This window comes from Pipistrellus hanaki (genome assembly GCF_964339955.1).
Source record: "Pipistrellus hanaki genome assembly, chromosome: 6".
In the NCBI taxonomy this organism is placed as follows: domain Eukaryota; kingdom Metazoa; phylum Chordata; class Mammalia; order Chiroptera; family Vespertilionidae; genus Pipistrellus; species Pipistrellus hanaki.
In genome coordinates, this window is record NC_140508.1 from 89010047 (window position 1) to 89027665 (window position 17619).

General features: G+C 36.4%; 1 protein-coding gene across 1 annotated transcript; it reads right to left on the minus strand.

The window, feature by feature from the left end:
* Nucleotides 1-3076: 3076 nt before the first annotated feature.
* On the minus strand, nt 3077-13917 carry LOC311625142 (utrophin-like; the record flags this gene model as incomplete). Its single annotated transcript, XM_084889075.1, has 6 exons — nt 3077-3256; nt 4889-5027; nt 8462-8634; nt 10112-10303; nt 12766-12894; nt 13906-13917. The coding sequence occupies 6 exons, from the start codon at nt 13915-13917 to the stop codon at nt 3077-3079; spliced, it is 825 nt and encodes a 274-aa protein (XP_084745201.1).
* Nucleotides 13918-17619: the final 3702 nt, after the last annotated feature.

Sequence of the window (17619 nt, forward strand, 5' to 3'; positions counted from 1 at the left end):
ACCAAAACAGGTAATTTACCCTCTGTATCAAAGAGTATTTCACTAAAATAACTACTTTGGAAACACCTAAAATACTATTATAGACTTGCATTTAAAAAAGAAAAAAAAAAAGCTGGCATTTAAATGTTTCATGTTTCATAATCATGACTAATTTAGTATTTTGAAAATATACCTATGAAGGAAAATAGCAAGTTATTTCAATACTGCTTATTTGAGTCACAAAATTTTCATCTGTAGACTAGCTAAATATAATCTACATTTTAAACGTTATCCTTATGAATAAAAACAAGCTTTAAATTCATGTTCTAACAGTAGACAACAATTGCTCATTAAGAAATAACACTGTGAGCTGTTGACCTGTGCAGTTATTTAACTACAGGCACTCAATACAAAACAGATTGAAACGTGCGCTTTTTCGATGACTATGATAACAGTACACATCTAAGCTCTTAAAGTGCCAACGTGGCTCTGAGTTAAGATAAATGACTAACTGAAGTGATGTTAAACCACGAATTTATAAAAACAAGCACTTTAGTTAAAATATCAGATGTTGGAGAAGAGGTACGTTATTCTTTTCTTTAAAAAAAAAAGATTAAAATAAGTAGTGGCTTCAATGTGTTAGTTCTGGAAGCTATAATTAGCACATCTCACAGAGATCCATTTGAAAAAAGCTTTAGAATTTCTGTATTGTTGCTAATATCTACTATGCCAGTGGGTACATCCTTTTCTTTAGAAGACCTGGCAAATAGATAATTTTCAAGCTGGAAAGATTCCCCATGTAAACTCATGGGCATGGCATAGAAGATCCTAAGAACCTCAGCTTCCAATCGTGGCCCTGGTCCCTGAACCTTCGTCTCCCTCTAACCTTGGCAGGTCTCTCCCCTGCCATACTGTTTCATGCCTCCCTCCCACCTTTGCCTGTTCTACTTATTTTCCCTAGAAGGCCCTCCCCAGGCGGAATGTATGGGAAATGGTATAAATACTTCAAAGCTCTGTTTCAGGATCTTTCCCCTGAGAGGCCTAAATGCCATGGCTCATCACCCCACCTGGCGACAACACTGCATCTTCATCAGAACATAGCATTTTTTCCTTAAAATCTTTTCTTCTTCCCCTAGTCAGTTTGGCTCAGTAGACAGAGCTTCAGCCTGAGGACTGAAGGGTCCTAGGTTCCATTCCAGTCAAGGGCACATGCCCAGGTTGCAGGCTCGAGCCCCAGTAGGGGGCATTGCAGGAAAGATGCTTTTCACAAACACTCTAATTTAATTCTTATGACACTCCTCTACGAAAATATCCCAGTTCTTATTTACAGAGAGAAAACTCAGCTAGAGGTCTGTGGCCTTCCCAAGTTTGTACAGAACTGCACTTGAGAGCATAAGTTAGCATCATCAATAACTTTGTGTGAGACCTTGGACCGCCCCTCTCTGAGCCTCAGTTTGTAAAGCTGTACGAATGGGCCTGCTGGTGGCCTAGAGCAGGCCTGAGGAACTCCCAGCCTCTGGGCACTGTAAGGCCCGAGAAATCATTTTGTCTGGCCCTGCCAAGGCATTAGGGGTGAGTTAATTAAACATTTGACCAAATATAGCAGGCTAATTTTTAAGTTGTTAATTTTGCATGGCCTGTAAATGATGGTATAAATATCCCAATGGCCCTTGGCAGAGGAAAGGCTCCTCAACCCTGTACTAGCAGAGAGTTCGATGGAGTTAAATGGGGCCTGTGTACAAGGTGCCAAACGCTGTCTCCGCTCTGTGGCAAACTCTCAACCAAGACACCCAAACTGCTATTGCTTCTTACCAAAACACACAAAATGATAGATGTTGTTATTCTATAAAAAACAACCAAAGGCCAAACAGTCATACTTGAATATTTTATGTTATAATATAGGCATACCTCACTTTATTGTGTTTCATTTTACTGTGTTTGACAGGAATTGCATTTTCTTACAAATTGAAGGTAAGTCCCTCAAGCCAGCAAAAAGATATGACTCATTGAAGGCTCAGATAATGGTCAGCATTTTTTAGCAATAAAGTATTTTTTAATTAAGGTACATAATGGATTGTTTAGACAAAATGCTATTGCACACTAAATAGGCTACAGTATAGTTTAAATGTAACTTTTATATGTAGTGGGAAACCCAAAAATATGTGTGGCTTGCTTTATTGTGATGATGGATTTATTATAGTGGTCTGGACCCGAACCCACAATATCTCCAAAGTATGCCTGTATTGGACTTAAGAAGATATTAGGTTGGCCGTTCACAAAATATTAGCATTGTTCTAAAATAATACATCATCTACAGAGTTAAGATTAGCAGGAAAAAGTACCTGGAAACTTTTAGCCTACAATTACCATTAACCCACCCCAAAAAGCTCATTCATAAGACAGAATGTATTAAGCAAATTAGAAATTATCCATTAGTTATTAACCATCTCAGGAAAATAACTTCAAAATAATTTTAAAGCAATATATAGCACATGTATAATGTTGAACTTTATAGTCACTGGAAAAGTGTTTACAACCAGAAGGTACCCTAATAAAATCTGGGACACTGTAACATAATTTAGCGTAAGAACAAACAACAATACATCATATGTATCCTGTTACCTGGAAGAGTTGAGGTATTTATTATTTGCCAAGCACTGACACATATATGAGCACAGCACACCCTGTGACTAAGAACGACCTAGCAAGAGGATTACTAATGAAGATCCCAAGGTCCAGTCAGGAAATGAGCAAGTGAGAAGCCTGACCCTGAACCCCGATCTTCAGACCAGAAGTCCAGAGTGTTCTTTCAACTACTTCCAGTTCCTGCCACATGGTCACCGTATCACAATCAACAGTCAGAAATAAAAAGAGCAAGGCAAGTTTCACGTGTATCCTACTGCACAAAAAGTGGGACTTCATGGACAGCCTGAACATTCAGTTAGGAGGAGGGTTCTAAAATGCATAACATGGACAGTGCAGGTCTTAACTGTCAGTAATATCAGGCAACACGAGAACTCTGGACTTCTCTGATTGTATCTTTAAAAGGCCCTGCCCTAAATGTCTATCCTTGTGCCCTTAGCTTAGTGAGGCTCAGTCACCTTGGATGCCGATCCTTCACCTCTGCGATGATCGCAGCCCAACGTTGATTTAGGCGGTCCAGCTTGTCTTTTAAGGCGCTCCCATCCGTGGGGCCGAGTCTCTGGACAACCCCGTCCCAGGAGGCGTTGAGGGCTGAAACACCGGGCTGGTGACTGCTGATGCTTTCCTCAAGTGCCTACAACAGAGGACAGCCCAAGATGAATTCTGACACTAAGTTAAGATTTCCTGATGCAAGGAATCCCCCAGGTTCCCAGGCATTAATTTACATGCTAGACTCTAGCAGCTAGAGGAACAAAGTCATGGGATACATTATGTTCATGAAAAAGGCACTTAAAAAGATTTTCATTAAATTTCAGTAAGCGCACTACACAAAATCCATTTTGAAATCTCACCCACGCTTGTGGATGTCATAGGGTGAAACAGGGTAATAAATAATATAGAGAAAATAGCAGCTGTTTACAACTGAAGCATAAGCATCAATCAGGTTTGATTAAATTAGATTGCTTAACTTTTCCCAAATATGTGCTTGAAAGCATATATCAAAAGGAAAAATAAATCCATATGCCCTTATGTCCTACCACAGATAGGTAAACTGCATTTTCTTGAGACATTGCTTCACTGGTCTCTAAATTTATAAGCAACAGATTTAAAGAGAATATTTTAAAGTTAAATTTAGTCACTCATCTATATTTCTAAAAATAACATGTATATGAGAAAAAATAAATGTATTTGTTAATGCCTCATGAATCTTCTCCATGAAATACATTTTTAAAATATAATAAAAGAGAAAATATTTTAACAATGGTAAATTGAAATTTTGTTTGCTTTTCGACCATTATGTTTAAAGCCCTATTTTATTAGCAGAACTGATTTTGCTACTGTTATATTTTCCAAGACTGAATTAGACTTACATGAGCAGCTGCCCTGACATAGCTCACGAATAATTTACTTTTATAATAATTATCAAAAATACGAAGTGGCAATAAGTGCTAAGTACAGAAAACAGGGGTGAGGTATGCTGATATCTTTCTGCCTTAGTCTTGGGTACAAAATTTTACGTGTGTCATTATAAATATATATATATATATATATATATATATATATATATATATATATATATATATATATTAACTTTTTAAATGTACTTTTATTGATTTCAGAGAGGGAGGGAAAAGGAGAGAGAGAAAGAAGTACCAATGATGAGAGAGAATCATGGGTTGGCTGCCTCCTGCATGCCCCACACTGGGGACCCAGCCTGCAATCCAGACATGTGCCTTGATTGGGAATCGAACCATGACCTCCTGGTTCATAGATCAACTGAACCACACTGGCTGGGCATAAATATAATTTTTTTAATATTTTTTTTTTCATATTAGCCACTAAAGAGTATTTTTAATTAAATTTCACGAAAATTTAATTAAAAATGTAAATAATGTTTCCTAAGCCTTTATGACTGAAAAATAGATTTGGAATAAAATTTGCAGGTTGTAATGCATCTAAAAATTCATATATTTAGCTCTAACTTTTGAAATATATCTTAAATGCCACATACTAAAAGAATATGGCCCAGCCAGTGTGGCTCAGTGGTTCAGCATCGATCTATGAACCAGGAGATCATAGTTCGATTCCTGAACAGGGCACAACCCCAGTGGAGGGCATGGAGGAGGCAGCTGATCAATGATTTTTCTCTCATCAATGATGTTTCTATCTCTCCCTCTCCTCTCCTCTCTGAAATAAAAGAAAAAAGAAGAAGAAAGGAATATGGCAGTTAGTAGCAGATCTGCATCCTGTGATGGAGAGCACTCACCTTCTGGTGGGCCCTGGCTTTCTCACCATCTGGAGCCAAGGCATCAGCCAGTAACTCCTCAGCTTCCGTTGTCCACAAACCAAAGTCATTTATATCACAATGGAACTTTATCCATTCTTCCATAGACCTGTCAACATAACTAGAGGACAAAAATGAACATAAAATAGGTTTCCAAACTTTCCAGGACTGCTTTGAAACATTTTTTTCTAAATAAATTCAAATCTAATTTAAACTGAAAGCTTCAAAAATCAGTGAATTCACAACTCACTGCTCTAAGATCAGTTTTCGTAATGGATTACAGTTAATGATTCCTTTTAGAGAAAGGTGTCGTACCAAGAAACTGGCTCAAGCACCATCCTACCCCCCTTTCTTTCACATACATGCCTGCACACATACTAGGCAGCTTATTACCTGGAAAGACAGCCTTCTTCAGTTTGGAAAATCAAGATGGATTAGCTACAGGCAGTTAACCCACCCAACTTTCAGCAATTAACATTTCTAATACCATGAAATGTCAAATATGATTACTCTATTCTTTTAGGGAAAAAATTATGGTGTTTTACTTCTCAGGTAGAACAAAACCCAAAATGCCAAAATACTTCAAAATTTCCTTTCCCTCCCTTATTCTCTGTGTGATGGACTGAATAGTGATCCCAAAACTCATGTGTTGAAGCCCTAACCCCTATAGTGACTATTTGGAGATAGGGCCTTCAGGGAGGTAATTTTTTTAAATGAGGTCTTAAGGGTGGGGCCGTAACCCCACACAACTGGTATCCTAATAAGTCAAGGAAGAGACACCAGAGATATCGTTCACTGTGTCCGAAAAAAGCAGAGAGAAAAAGACATGAAGGACACAGGGAGAAGGTGGCCAACCGCAAGCCAGTAAGAAAGGCCTCAATACAAACTAACCCTGCTGGAGCCTTGATCTTGGAGTTCCAGCCTCCAGAACTGGAAACAATAAATGTATGTTGAGTAAGCCGCCCAGCCTGTGGTGTCTTATTAAGGTAACTCTAGCAAACTAACACCCTCTGTGCAATGACTAATCCATAGTACAGTATGGAAGTGCCTGCAAAGCCCAGGTTAGGCAATGAGACAAAGGACTACTGAGTTGCCCATTTAATCCTCTCTCCTTTAGAAATAAGATAAAGTCAAAGCCCAGTGCTAGTCATATTTAGAATGTATAAAATAAGTATAAAAAAGGATAAGTTTTACTGCAGTCAGATCCTAAACACTTTCCTTCTGCCTTTTCATTTTGTTAAGTGGTGCTGGGAAAGGCTTGGAAGATACCCCTGAGATTTTAGTATTAATAAAATTTTTACTCTATATAATAAAAAGATATTACTATTTTAAAAAATAATAAAATAATCCCTGACAACTCTAACTCTAAAATAATGTTTATTTTTCCTTCTCCCATGAACATAATTTTGAAAATGTAGTTAATATTTGTTAAGTGCCCATAGCAAGCAACATTCTATTGGGCATGACAAAATTAAGAGCACTTCAAACAGAATACTATGAAAAAAACATTAAAACAATATTTATCGTCTTCGGTAAAAATGTGCAGTAACTAAATAACAGCCACAATTTCAGCTTTGGGGATGCTGCAATAATAAAGAAAAGATGTTGCTAGAAAGGCACTCCAAAGACACTGAGAATATAAACAGTAAACCAAATAAATCTAAGCAGTATATCCGTATATTAGAGAAAGAGAGAGAGAGAGAGAGACAGGAGAGAGAGAGAGAGAGAGAGAGAGAGAGAGAGAGAGAGAGAGAGAGAGAGAGAGAGAGAGAGAGAGAGAGAGAGAGAGAGAGAGAAAGAGAAATGTTCAACTAGGAGGCACTAAGTCATCACCTCCTTTCTGATCACGGTCAGTTCATATGGGAGGCAGTATGGAATTGTGAAGGTCTATGGACTTCCAGAGAGTCAAAGGACTCAAAATCCAAGCCTTAATCTAGAAACATACAAATTTGCTTTCTCAAATATTGCAACTGGCATTGATATCTTTCCCCAAAAACATTCACCACCTCAGTTCCTGGTTTCTGATGACGTTACCATTGCCTACCTGGGTCCCTAGGCTTGATACTGAACAGTCAGTATATAGAACCACCCACCTGGAGCCTTAATACAAAACATATTTAAAAATAAAATTCAGGTGGCTTAGCTATTAAATGATCATTTTAAATCAAAAAAAAATTGTTTTTAAAGGATACATAAATATTTAACTAATATCACACAAAAAGTAATTTGTAAGCATGAAACAAACCAATATCAGGAAGGAAAAAGACTCATAAAGTATAATTATGTAAAATTAAACCCATACATCAAAAAATACCGTTAACAAAATTAGACAGCATATGAAAAGCTGGGACTAAGCAATAAACAAGAAACATGAATAGGTAATATCCTTAATGTAGAAAAAAAAAACTCTTACAAATTAATCAGTAAATAGTAATACCATAATAGAAAACTGAGCAAAGATATGACCTAACAACTGACAGAAGAAATAACACTGGGGCCATTAAACATATGTAAGAATATTGAAATGTCGCTGACAAAGAATTGAAAATCCATTGAGATGCAATCTTCACTATACAATTGGCAGAGGTCTGAAAGAAACAACAAACAACCTTTCCTTGTTAACAAGTGTTCGGTTAACTTTCACATATACTGTTGGCAAGAGTATAATAACCAATCTCATAATGCAGTGCAGAGCCTTAAGATGTTATTACTTTTAACAATTTAATCTTTATCTAATAAACAAGTCTAATTAGATAGAAGTATGCATAAAGGTATACTTAAAACAATATTCTCTAAATGCATACAGATGAATTTAAAAATCCATACAAATAAATATACCAAAAGGCCACTGAAAGATATCTTTTCAAAGATTATATAATCACACATAGGTGATTATAGGCTAAAACAAAACAAAACAAAACAAAAAAGATGAAGACCATGATGCCTAATTTTTGTGTATATGTCTCTAAAGTTTTCCGATGTACTTTTCTGTGTTAACTTTCTCTTACATGGTACTTTATATTGGGCTATTATTTCACATCTTATTTGCCTTTCTACTATATACCCAGTTACTGCCAAAAATCTCCTCGTGTTTTTTTTTTTTTAATTCCACCTATTAATAGGCTTGGTCAAAATCTAGAAAGACGGAGGCTCAAAATCATTTTACTTAACAAGTTAATTTTAAAGAGTTTGTGGTTATATATGGATTCCAATTATCTGTTCCTGTCTCTCACATTAATCATCAACATGTTGGGAAAGTGAACATTAATGAAAACCCTTAAGTTATTTTAAAGAAAATGGAGACTATTTAGATATTTAAAATTAAAGGTGCTTCCTTTAATTATTAAGATATTATGTTGCAAATGATCACCTACCTATATGTAATCTCTTTCCTCTTTCTTTAAGGAACTACACTCAACACAATTTATTAAACAGAGCCTCTTCCAAGGATGTGAAACATACTCTCATTAATCTTAATGTACATGTGACCTTTGTCATGGCTCATGAGCTTATAGTTATTTTTTTAAATTAAAATTTAACTTAATTTACACATACCCTTTACGATCATTATACATCCTGTTGATTCCATTCCAGTTGGAATCCAAATGACAGAGTGTCTCTTGGATCTGAATAGCTTCAGGTCCAGAAGCTTGTGTAGTAACATCTGGTTGTTTCTCGTGAATGACTGTGATCTGCTCTCCGAGCTTGTCCAGTTGGACTTTGATATTCTACAAATATATTGCCAAACATTAACAAGATCCAGCAAAAAGGTAAAAAAGAATGAAATCACAGATGAAAAATGTATATGGTATAATACTTACTTAATAGATAATGAAATATAATAATATTTACTAATCAAAACTGGAAACTTAAAAAAAATAATAATAATAATACCCGGTATTGACCAAAGCGTAAAGAACACTACATGATATCCCAATGGTGAGAGAAAAAAAGATCCTAGCACATGTCCCATGTGGCATTTGTCCAGAAATAAAAAAATTCTATAACATTCTGTACAGGTAATGAAGTGCTTAAGCTAAAATCATTTATGTTTTCATATATTTAAAATGCTAGTTTAAATGACAGAAATGAGCTGTCAATCAAAGCCATCAACTCTATCAGCAATTTTATTGTGACCTCATATCCTAGATAATAAAAGGCTAATATGCAAATTGACCAAACAGTAGAATGACCAGTCGCTATGATGTGCACTGACCACCAAGGGGCAGACCCTCAATGCAGGAACTGCCCTCTGGTGGTCACTGTGCTCCCACAGGGGAAGTGCTGCTAAGCCAGAGCCCTGAGCCAGGCTCATGGCTGGAAGTGCAGCAGCAGTGGCGGGTGGCAGGAGCCTAAGGATGTCCGAGGGCTCCCACACTGTGAGGGGGCGCAGGCTGGCTGAGGTACCACCTCTAAGTGCACAATTTAATGCACTAGGCCTCTAGCATAAGTATAATCAGATTATATGAACAAGCCTTAATGATACTTAATAGTTTTGTGAATTAACTGAAAACTTCTAGATCCCTAATTAACTTACAATCAATATCCCATCCCAGACCCCAACCATTGGCCAATATCAAATCATGATAGGTGACAAGATTAATGCTGACATTTCATATCCAACTGGCAGTCCAGTTTATAAGAAGGCAATATGTTTTGTGCAGGTGTTTGATTCACATAGGGGAAATAATGAACAACATAAACTGAGGAACAAAAACAGACCCTGAGACAGGGAAGCATCGATCACACTGTCAAACCTCAGAGGGAAGGTAGGAGAGGGTTGGGGTAAGGGGAAGAGATCAACCAAAAGACTTGTGTGCATGCATGTAAGCCTAACCAGTGGTCACGGACAACAGGGTGGGTGGGGGCATAGTTGGGAAGGGGTTTGGGATGGAAATGGGGAATGAGGACAAATATGTGATACTTTAATCAATATAGAAATTTTTTAGAAGTTTTTAAATCAAAAAAAAGTCTCTGAGGATGGAAAAAGTAACTGCATACTAAAAATCCACATCTACTTTTAAAAATTAAATTTTTATAATATTTCTTTGGTAAATACAGGAAAGGTTTATTGTTCATACACATTATTAAATCTTTGGTCCAAGATTTAAAAGCTACAGATCATCTAGGTAGGCACAATGACAAATTCCTTGCATTATTTCTACATTAACTGCAGCGATTCAAAGGCCCTGCCTGGAGATTTACCTTCAGAACATTTTCCTGAACAGATAAGTCTGTATACAGGTGACTGGTTAGCTCGGGAGCATTAAGTGATAACTCAGCATCGTCCATAGAACGGAAAAGCTTGGTAATCTCAACCAAATACTCTTGAGAAATAAGTGAGGCTTTAATTCCAGAAGCTAGTTGGCCTCTTCTCCTCTGTTGAATGGGAATTTCCTGTAAAATCATTAAAAATAACAATGTATATCTCTTAAAATATCCCCACAATTAACCGGAAAAAAAGCACAAGATTATTTTGTGGAAAAGTACAATACTTGGAACCAAATTTTTTAAAACTGTATTTTGATTTTTTATATTTTTGCCCTGCTTTGCTATGCAAACCCTTATCAATCTCTATTCTAATTTTCGTCTGCAGCCTAATCTTAAACAGATATGTTTCGCTTTAGGACCAATGCCACCGAAACTCATTTAGCAAACAGGAAAGCATAACAGGTTCTTTCCTGAGTTACTGAGGACAGGAAAACATGCTGCAAATCATAAACTTCCATATGAAATGAAACATTTTAATATCATTATTATTTCACCATTTTTTAAATCTCACAATTATATTTAAGACCTCAGGGCCTCACTGTTAAAAAATGTAACTAAGTTAAATAAGTATTGATAACATAACAAGAAATTTAATTGGGTTTTGATTAAAATAACATACAGTAATTCAATATACAATCTTGACGCTGGAGAACAATATTATAGAACATGAATATCCTACATAAAACAATAAAAGGCCCTAAGACCCTAACTTCAGAGAAAACTAAGCTAAACTGAGTGGACTACTTATCTGCCCTAATAATTCTATTTTCTGTGTCCTCTAATCAGAACTTTCAAAATAACAAAGGTGATGGGCCACACACTTGTCCTTAAGGAGTTGAATTCTTTTACTTGTAGATGGCTACAATTTAATAAATGCTGGCTACTATTTGCAAATAACCACAGTTCATCTACTCGTGAATTGAGGTAGCTTCTTTCATAGTTTCACTGTCTCTACATTGAGCTTCTGAAAAATGATATTCCCCTGTAAGTTCAAAAGTATAGTAAAATGATCACAAATACATGTTCATTGAGTTAGTGACTCTGAAAATGGTTACAATTCCTAAATGAACCCAAAACTCAAGACCAAAATCATCGTGTTAATAACAAGATGTTTAATCTAGAGTTCTGCATTTATGTGTTACAAGAACAGACCTCGGGGGAACACCAGCACATTTATAATGTGGCTGGGATTATGGCCATTGAAAAGGGAGCTTTTCTAAAATATAATTCATAGTTTATCCACTTCCCAAATTTGGTTATTTGTAAACTAGACATTTTTTTTGACATGGTCAGGCCTCTCCATATAAACTAAAGATCCGAAGGAGGATGGTGAAGCCTGAAGAGGGGAAGACCATGACCCAGGTGACACAGCCACTGGATTGAGCCTGGTCTGAGCCATTCCCATGCATATATTGCCCAGTCAATAAATAAATATAACATTTCAAAAAGAACTTCCGCAGTGTAATGCCAAAATGATGCGCTGAGAAATGTGATCCAGTGGTATAGCGCCTCAAAATGAATCAAAATCAACAACCCAATCTTGCAGAAGTGAGGAAAACAGTCAGGAAATGTAGGGACTGCCCATTTTCACTGGTTTGAAAGTGATAACATTTTAGCTGGTTTTCTCTGGGCTCTTATAGAAACTCAGTTACTATTTAATAATGCAAGAAGGATCTAAAATGTAATCTAACACAGCTTTCTAATACTGCCAAGTTTTCAGTTCCACACTTTTTTTTTTTTTTTTTACTTCGCTGGTTTCAAGACTGAGATTCTCAGTGAGAGAAGACACTCAGCCTGTTGGATCCAGTCAGTAAATGGCGCACCATTCCTGGCCGATTCACTAAAATGTCCAAATGATAGCTGTTTCCTGAAAGGATTTTAAATCCTGCTATACCAATGTGACCTTCTTGTGACATAAGATTTATTAGAACCTGATGTTTGAACACGGCTCAGTAGCCTATTCAATTGAAATATCAATCTAAATTTAATTTATATTGGTATAAGCCAATAACTTGAGTTTAAACAGGGACTATTATTTTTTAAGTTTACTTTTGAAATGTCAATAGTCATTGAAAATATAAAGTGAATCTGGATTAAATATTAAAAATAAGTTTCAATACAATTTGTACTCATTGGAATATTAGCACATTTAAAAATTAATAAACATTATTGGAATCACTGAACACATTATTAATACTATAAAATTTAAACACAGTTTCTCCCAGAAGTTAAATTTTAAAATGCACAAGAGAGCCAAAACCGGTTTGGCTCAGAGGATAGAGCGTCGGCCTGCGGACTGAGGGGTCCCGGGTTCGATTCCGGTCAAGGGCATGTACCTTGGTTGCGGGCACATCCCCCGTGGGGGGTGTGCAAGAGGCAGCTGGCCGATGTTTCTCTCTCATCGACGTTTCTAACTCTCTATCCCTCTCAATTCCTCTCTGTGTAAAATCAATAAAATATATATTTAGATAAATAAATAAAATAAAATGCACAAGAGAGAGACACAGAGAGAGAGAGAGAGACAGAGAGAGAGAGAAGTGGCGGGGCGGGGCTGTCCTCGCCTGAGCATCCAGGTTGTTATAAAATACCTTCACAGAAGTCAGCTGCTCGTCCAGCACTTTGGGGCTGTCGGTCTGCTGCTTCTGATCAATTTGTCTGCCAGTTTTGATTACAGTTTCCAATTCAAGTTTGATTTCACATTCAGTTCTTTCGAGTTCCTTAGAAAGAAAACATGACAAATCGCACACATCACAGTGAAAACCCGGTAACTGGAATCATTTCAGAACAAGGCTTATCCAGACTGACAGCTATGGTTTAACTACGGAGATCAAAGGGCTTTCTCTTTGCCCAATTTGGATTCAAGGGATGAGTAAAATAGCATCAAGTTTGCAATAACTTTTTTAAATCAGAGAAGAAAATAAACAAATGGCATTTATATTTGTTTCAAAAAAAACACTCAGATACATATTTTAAGTTTATGAAAGTTTATGAACATTTTCCAAATGTAAAACGTGAAAATATCAGGACTAAAACCTGGAATGTCTATCATTTTTAAAATCATGACTTTAAAAATCCTAAATGCTATTATTAGAAAAAAAAATCTAACTCTGGCTATATTTCTGGCTATTGGAAATTGGAAATACAAAATAATATTTAACTCCAAGGTTATAAAACTGTTGTAAAGTCCAATTCCAATATCATTCACTAGGATTAAGGTTAAGCATGCATAACACTATATGTTCTGTTTATAGAATTTTAATTTCTCAAATATGTAACCTCCTGTATTTTACATTACATAATATATTAATATTAAAGAGTGAGGTTTTGAGTTGTAGTTTTCTTATTAACTAGTCTTATTAACTAGTTTCATAAACAGTACTGAATAAAATGAAGTTCATCTATAATTTCTGTTCATTGTCATATTTTAGGTCAATGAGATACAGTCAAATTCATTTCCATTATGTCCTAGCAATCAAATGCCTTCAACTTAAAATGTTAAGACATGAAAAAACTATCACAAGAATATATTCCATATTAACTTTCCAATAGTTGCTGAACTACAGTACCACTAAAACAGGGTTACAACTTAATTTTTTTTTCTTTTCATTCACAAAAGCAAACACAAGAAGATAAAGGGAGATCCAAAATGAGCATAAAAAGCTATATGAAATCCTCAAAATAATATCTTCAGCTTAATTTCTAAATAGCCTAGATATCCGGAAACTTACCTTAACCTCCATTTATACCAAAGAATATGAAAATTAAGATTATACTTCATACTTAGTATTAAGTTCAGTTGCAAGGTATAAAAGATGAAAGGTAAAAAAAAAATATGTGCACACACTAAAGTTAAAGAATTCTGAGATTAGTTGCAAGAAACAGGGCTATAGCCTTTCAAAGTAGAGGCGACACAATAAATAGAATATCGATTCATTTCTATGTAATTTTCTACAAGTAATTAATAGCTTATCTCTTGCCAAGCTAACGATAAGAAAAAAAAGTTATTCAGTGACAATGAAAGAGTGAGAACAGATCTGGAACTGGAGTTCAACAAAGAAACTGCAAGGGAAGTTCTATCATCAAAGCCCTGCCTTGCAAACTCATCTTCTACCCTAATTCATTTCATCAAATATATTTCTGTATCTTATGTACCAATGTTAAATATCAAGGTAGTGATTTTCAGTGTACAGCAAACCTTTGACAGATGTGCTACAGAACTTTGATGCATGGAAAATCTATTTTCATTAAAAATGTTGTACCTTGTGTCAGAAATAAGTGATGAACTGAGCTGGTCGTATAAGTTGGTACAAAGGCAATACAATCAGGTCTAAGAACTAAGAGGTATATCAAACAAGAACCAAGAGGTATATCAAACCAGCACCAAAGAGAGGTTCGTTGCTGGGAACTTGAAGAATTTTCCAGGATGGCAGAATTTTACTCAATAGCAACACAGCTGTGGGGAGCCCAATGATGTGTGGGTCCTTCCGTGATCATTATGAGAGATTAGTCTCAGTTAAAATATTTTAGACTTTAGTGATTTTATTTTTTGTCTTTTAAAGCTTTCAAACAGGCTACCAAACTGTAATATTTTAATTGGAGTGGCAATTACAAAATGTCCCACCCATTATACTAAGGAGACCCATAATGGAAAATGGTAAGTTCTCATAACATAAAGACCTTACCTTTGGGGGGAGGGGAGTGGGGGGGAGTCACTTGTCATACTGTATGATCTCACTGATATGTAGAGCCTACAAACACCAAACTCACAGAAACAGAGTGGAACTAAGGTTGCCAGGGGTTGAGGAGTGGGTAAAATTGGAAGATGTTGGTTACCAAGAGTACAAACTTCCAGGTGTAAGATGATAAGTTCCAGGGACCGAATGTACAGCGGGGCGACTATAGGTAACAACACTATTATACACCTGAAAGCTGCTAAACTTACCTAATGTTTTGTGTCAGTTATAGCTAGAGTTCAGCCTACAATGTTATGAAGTGTTCAAATGATGTTCATTTTTAAAATTACTTAAACTCTTAAAAACCATGTCATTGATTTCTTAAGAGCATTGATATTTGGGTAGAAGTTTTTCCTACTCTTCTTTTTCTCTCATAATACTGTCTGGTCTTGCTGAAGACTACTAAGGTAGGAATGACTACAGCATTTATGGGTTACTTTCATTAAATGAAACACTACACTGCTCTGCACAATGCTTTAAGCATTGAATGAGGTTTCTCTCAGACTGCAATGAATATTTGTTAATTTTTATTTAATTTAAAGAGCATGGAGGGTAATTAAGAGCAATTAATCAAGAGTATAAGCAATATGTTGTAAATAAAGAAATACATTTTTAAATCTCCCAACAACTCTTTCAGTTTTTATAGTCTCAGGACTATGCCATTCCAGTTCATTCTTAGAAAACTGCATACAATGTATTCCATACAACTTTCAATAAATAAGGAATAAATCTAAGTTTCAAATACTACAATTTCCATCATTCTTTCACCAGATGAAAAATTTCAGTTCATCTTGCAATGTGAAAAGTGTTACATATATCCCATATAATAAAACCCTAATATACAAATCAATCAAACAGCCGAACAATCGGTTACTATAATGCGCATTGACCACCAGGGGGCAGACTCTCAATGCAGGAGCTGCCCCCTGGTGGTCAGAGCACTTCCACAGAGGGAGCACCACAGAGCGGATACCTATAGCATCCGGCCAAGTGGAAAGAGAAGAGTACCATATAAATAAAGGTGATCTTGTTTCCTAAAGAGAAAGTGTTACCCTACGTGATAGCTCTGCTACCACTGCAGTCTTGCTTAAGACCCTACTCCACCAACATTACTATCAAGAATGCCATCCAGCCTAGCCGTGTGGCTCAGTGGTTGAGCATCATCCTATGAACCAGATCATGGTTCCTTTCCCAGCCAGGGCACATTCCCTGGTCTCAGGGGGCATGCAGGAGTCAGTCATCCAATCAATGATTCTCTCTCATTACTGATGCCTCTCTCTCCCTCCCTCTCCCATCGCCTCTGAAATAAAAAAAATAAAAATAAAATAAAATAAAAATAATTATAATTAAAAAAAAAGAACGCCATTCAGTCCTTAGCTGTCTTGGCCCTTTGTAACATTTAATGCTGTCACACACCCTCCCTTGAACTCTGAACAGTCTGTATTCCTGACTTTCCTCCCACTCTCTCTGACCTTCTAAGTGTCCTTTATAAGCTCATTCTCATCTGCCCATCCATCAAATGCTAACATTCTAAAGGGTAGGAGTTTTGGTTTCTACCATTGACTCAGGCTTCTCTCCCTGGGTCCTGGTTTCTAATGGTTACATCTACCACACAGAGTTTAAAGATGCCAAGGACTCTCAAAAATATACTTTCAGTCTGGCAATTAGATATTCAGACATGTCCAAATCTAAGTCATCATCTGTCTCCTGAAACCTCCTTTACAGAGTTAATAACTATTGGGTCGGCAGCTAAGTAATTGCGGGTTTCACACATATATGGCTTCAGTTGAATTTTTAGGTTTGCAGACGTAGTACAAATGTAAAACACATTTTGTTATTTGATAGTTGGCTATTCAGCTGTTAATCAGTAAAAAAAGTTTTTTGATCTGTTTTGTAGTTTTCGTTTGGCGTTCGTTGAAAAATGGAAAATCAAAAGGAACATTTTCGTCATATTTTGCTTTTTTATTTCCGCAAAGGGAAAAACGCATCGCAAGCTCATAAAAAGTTATGTGCTGTTTATGGTGACGAAGCCTTAAAAGAACGGCAGTGTCAAAATTGGTTTGCCAAATTTCGTTCTGGTGATTTTTCACTCAAAGATGAAAAACGCTCTGGTCGTCCAGTTGAAGTTGATGACGCCCTAATCAAAGCAATAATCAATTCGGACTGTCACAGTACAACACGTGAGATTGCAGAGAAGCTTCATGTATCACATACATGCATTGAAAATCACTTAAAACAACTTGGCTATGTTCAAAAACTCGATACATGGGTTCCTCACGAACTGAAAGAATCACAGTTAACGCAACGCATTAGCAGCTGCGATTTGCTAAAGAAACGTAATGAAAATGATCCATTTTTAAAACGACTGATAACTGGCGATGAAAAATGGGTTGTTTACAACAATATCAAGCGGAAAAGATCGTGGAGCAGGCCAGGTGAACCAACTCAAACAACATCAAAAGCTGATATTCATCAAAAGAAGGTTTTGTTATCAGTTTGGTGGGATTACAAAGGAATTGTCTTCTTTGAACTCTTACCACCCAACCGAACGATCAATTCTGATGTCTACATTGAACAACTAACGAAATTAAACAATGCAGTTGAAGAAAAGCGGCCCGAATTGACAAATCGAAAAGGTGTTGTATTCCATCATGACAATGCAAGGCCACACACATCTTTGGTCACTCGGCAAAAATTAATGGAGCTTGC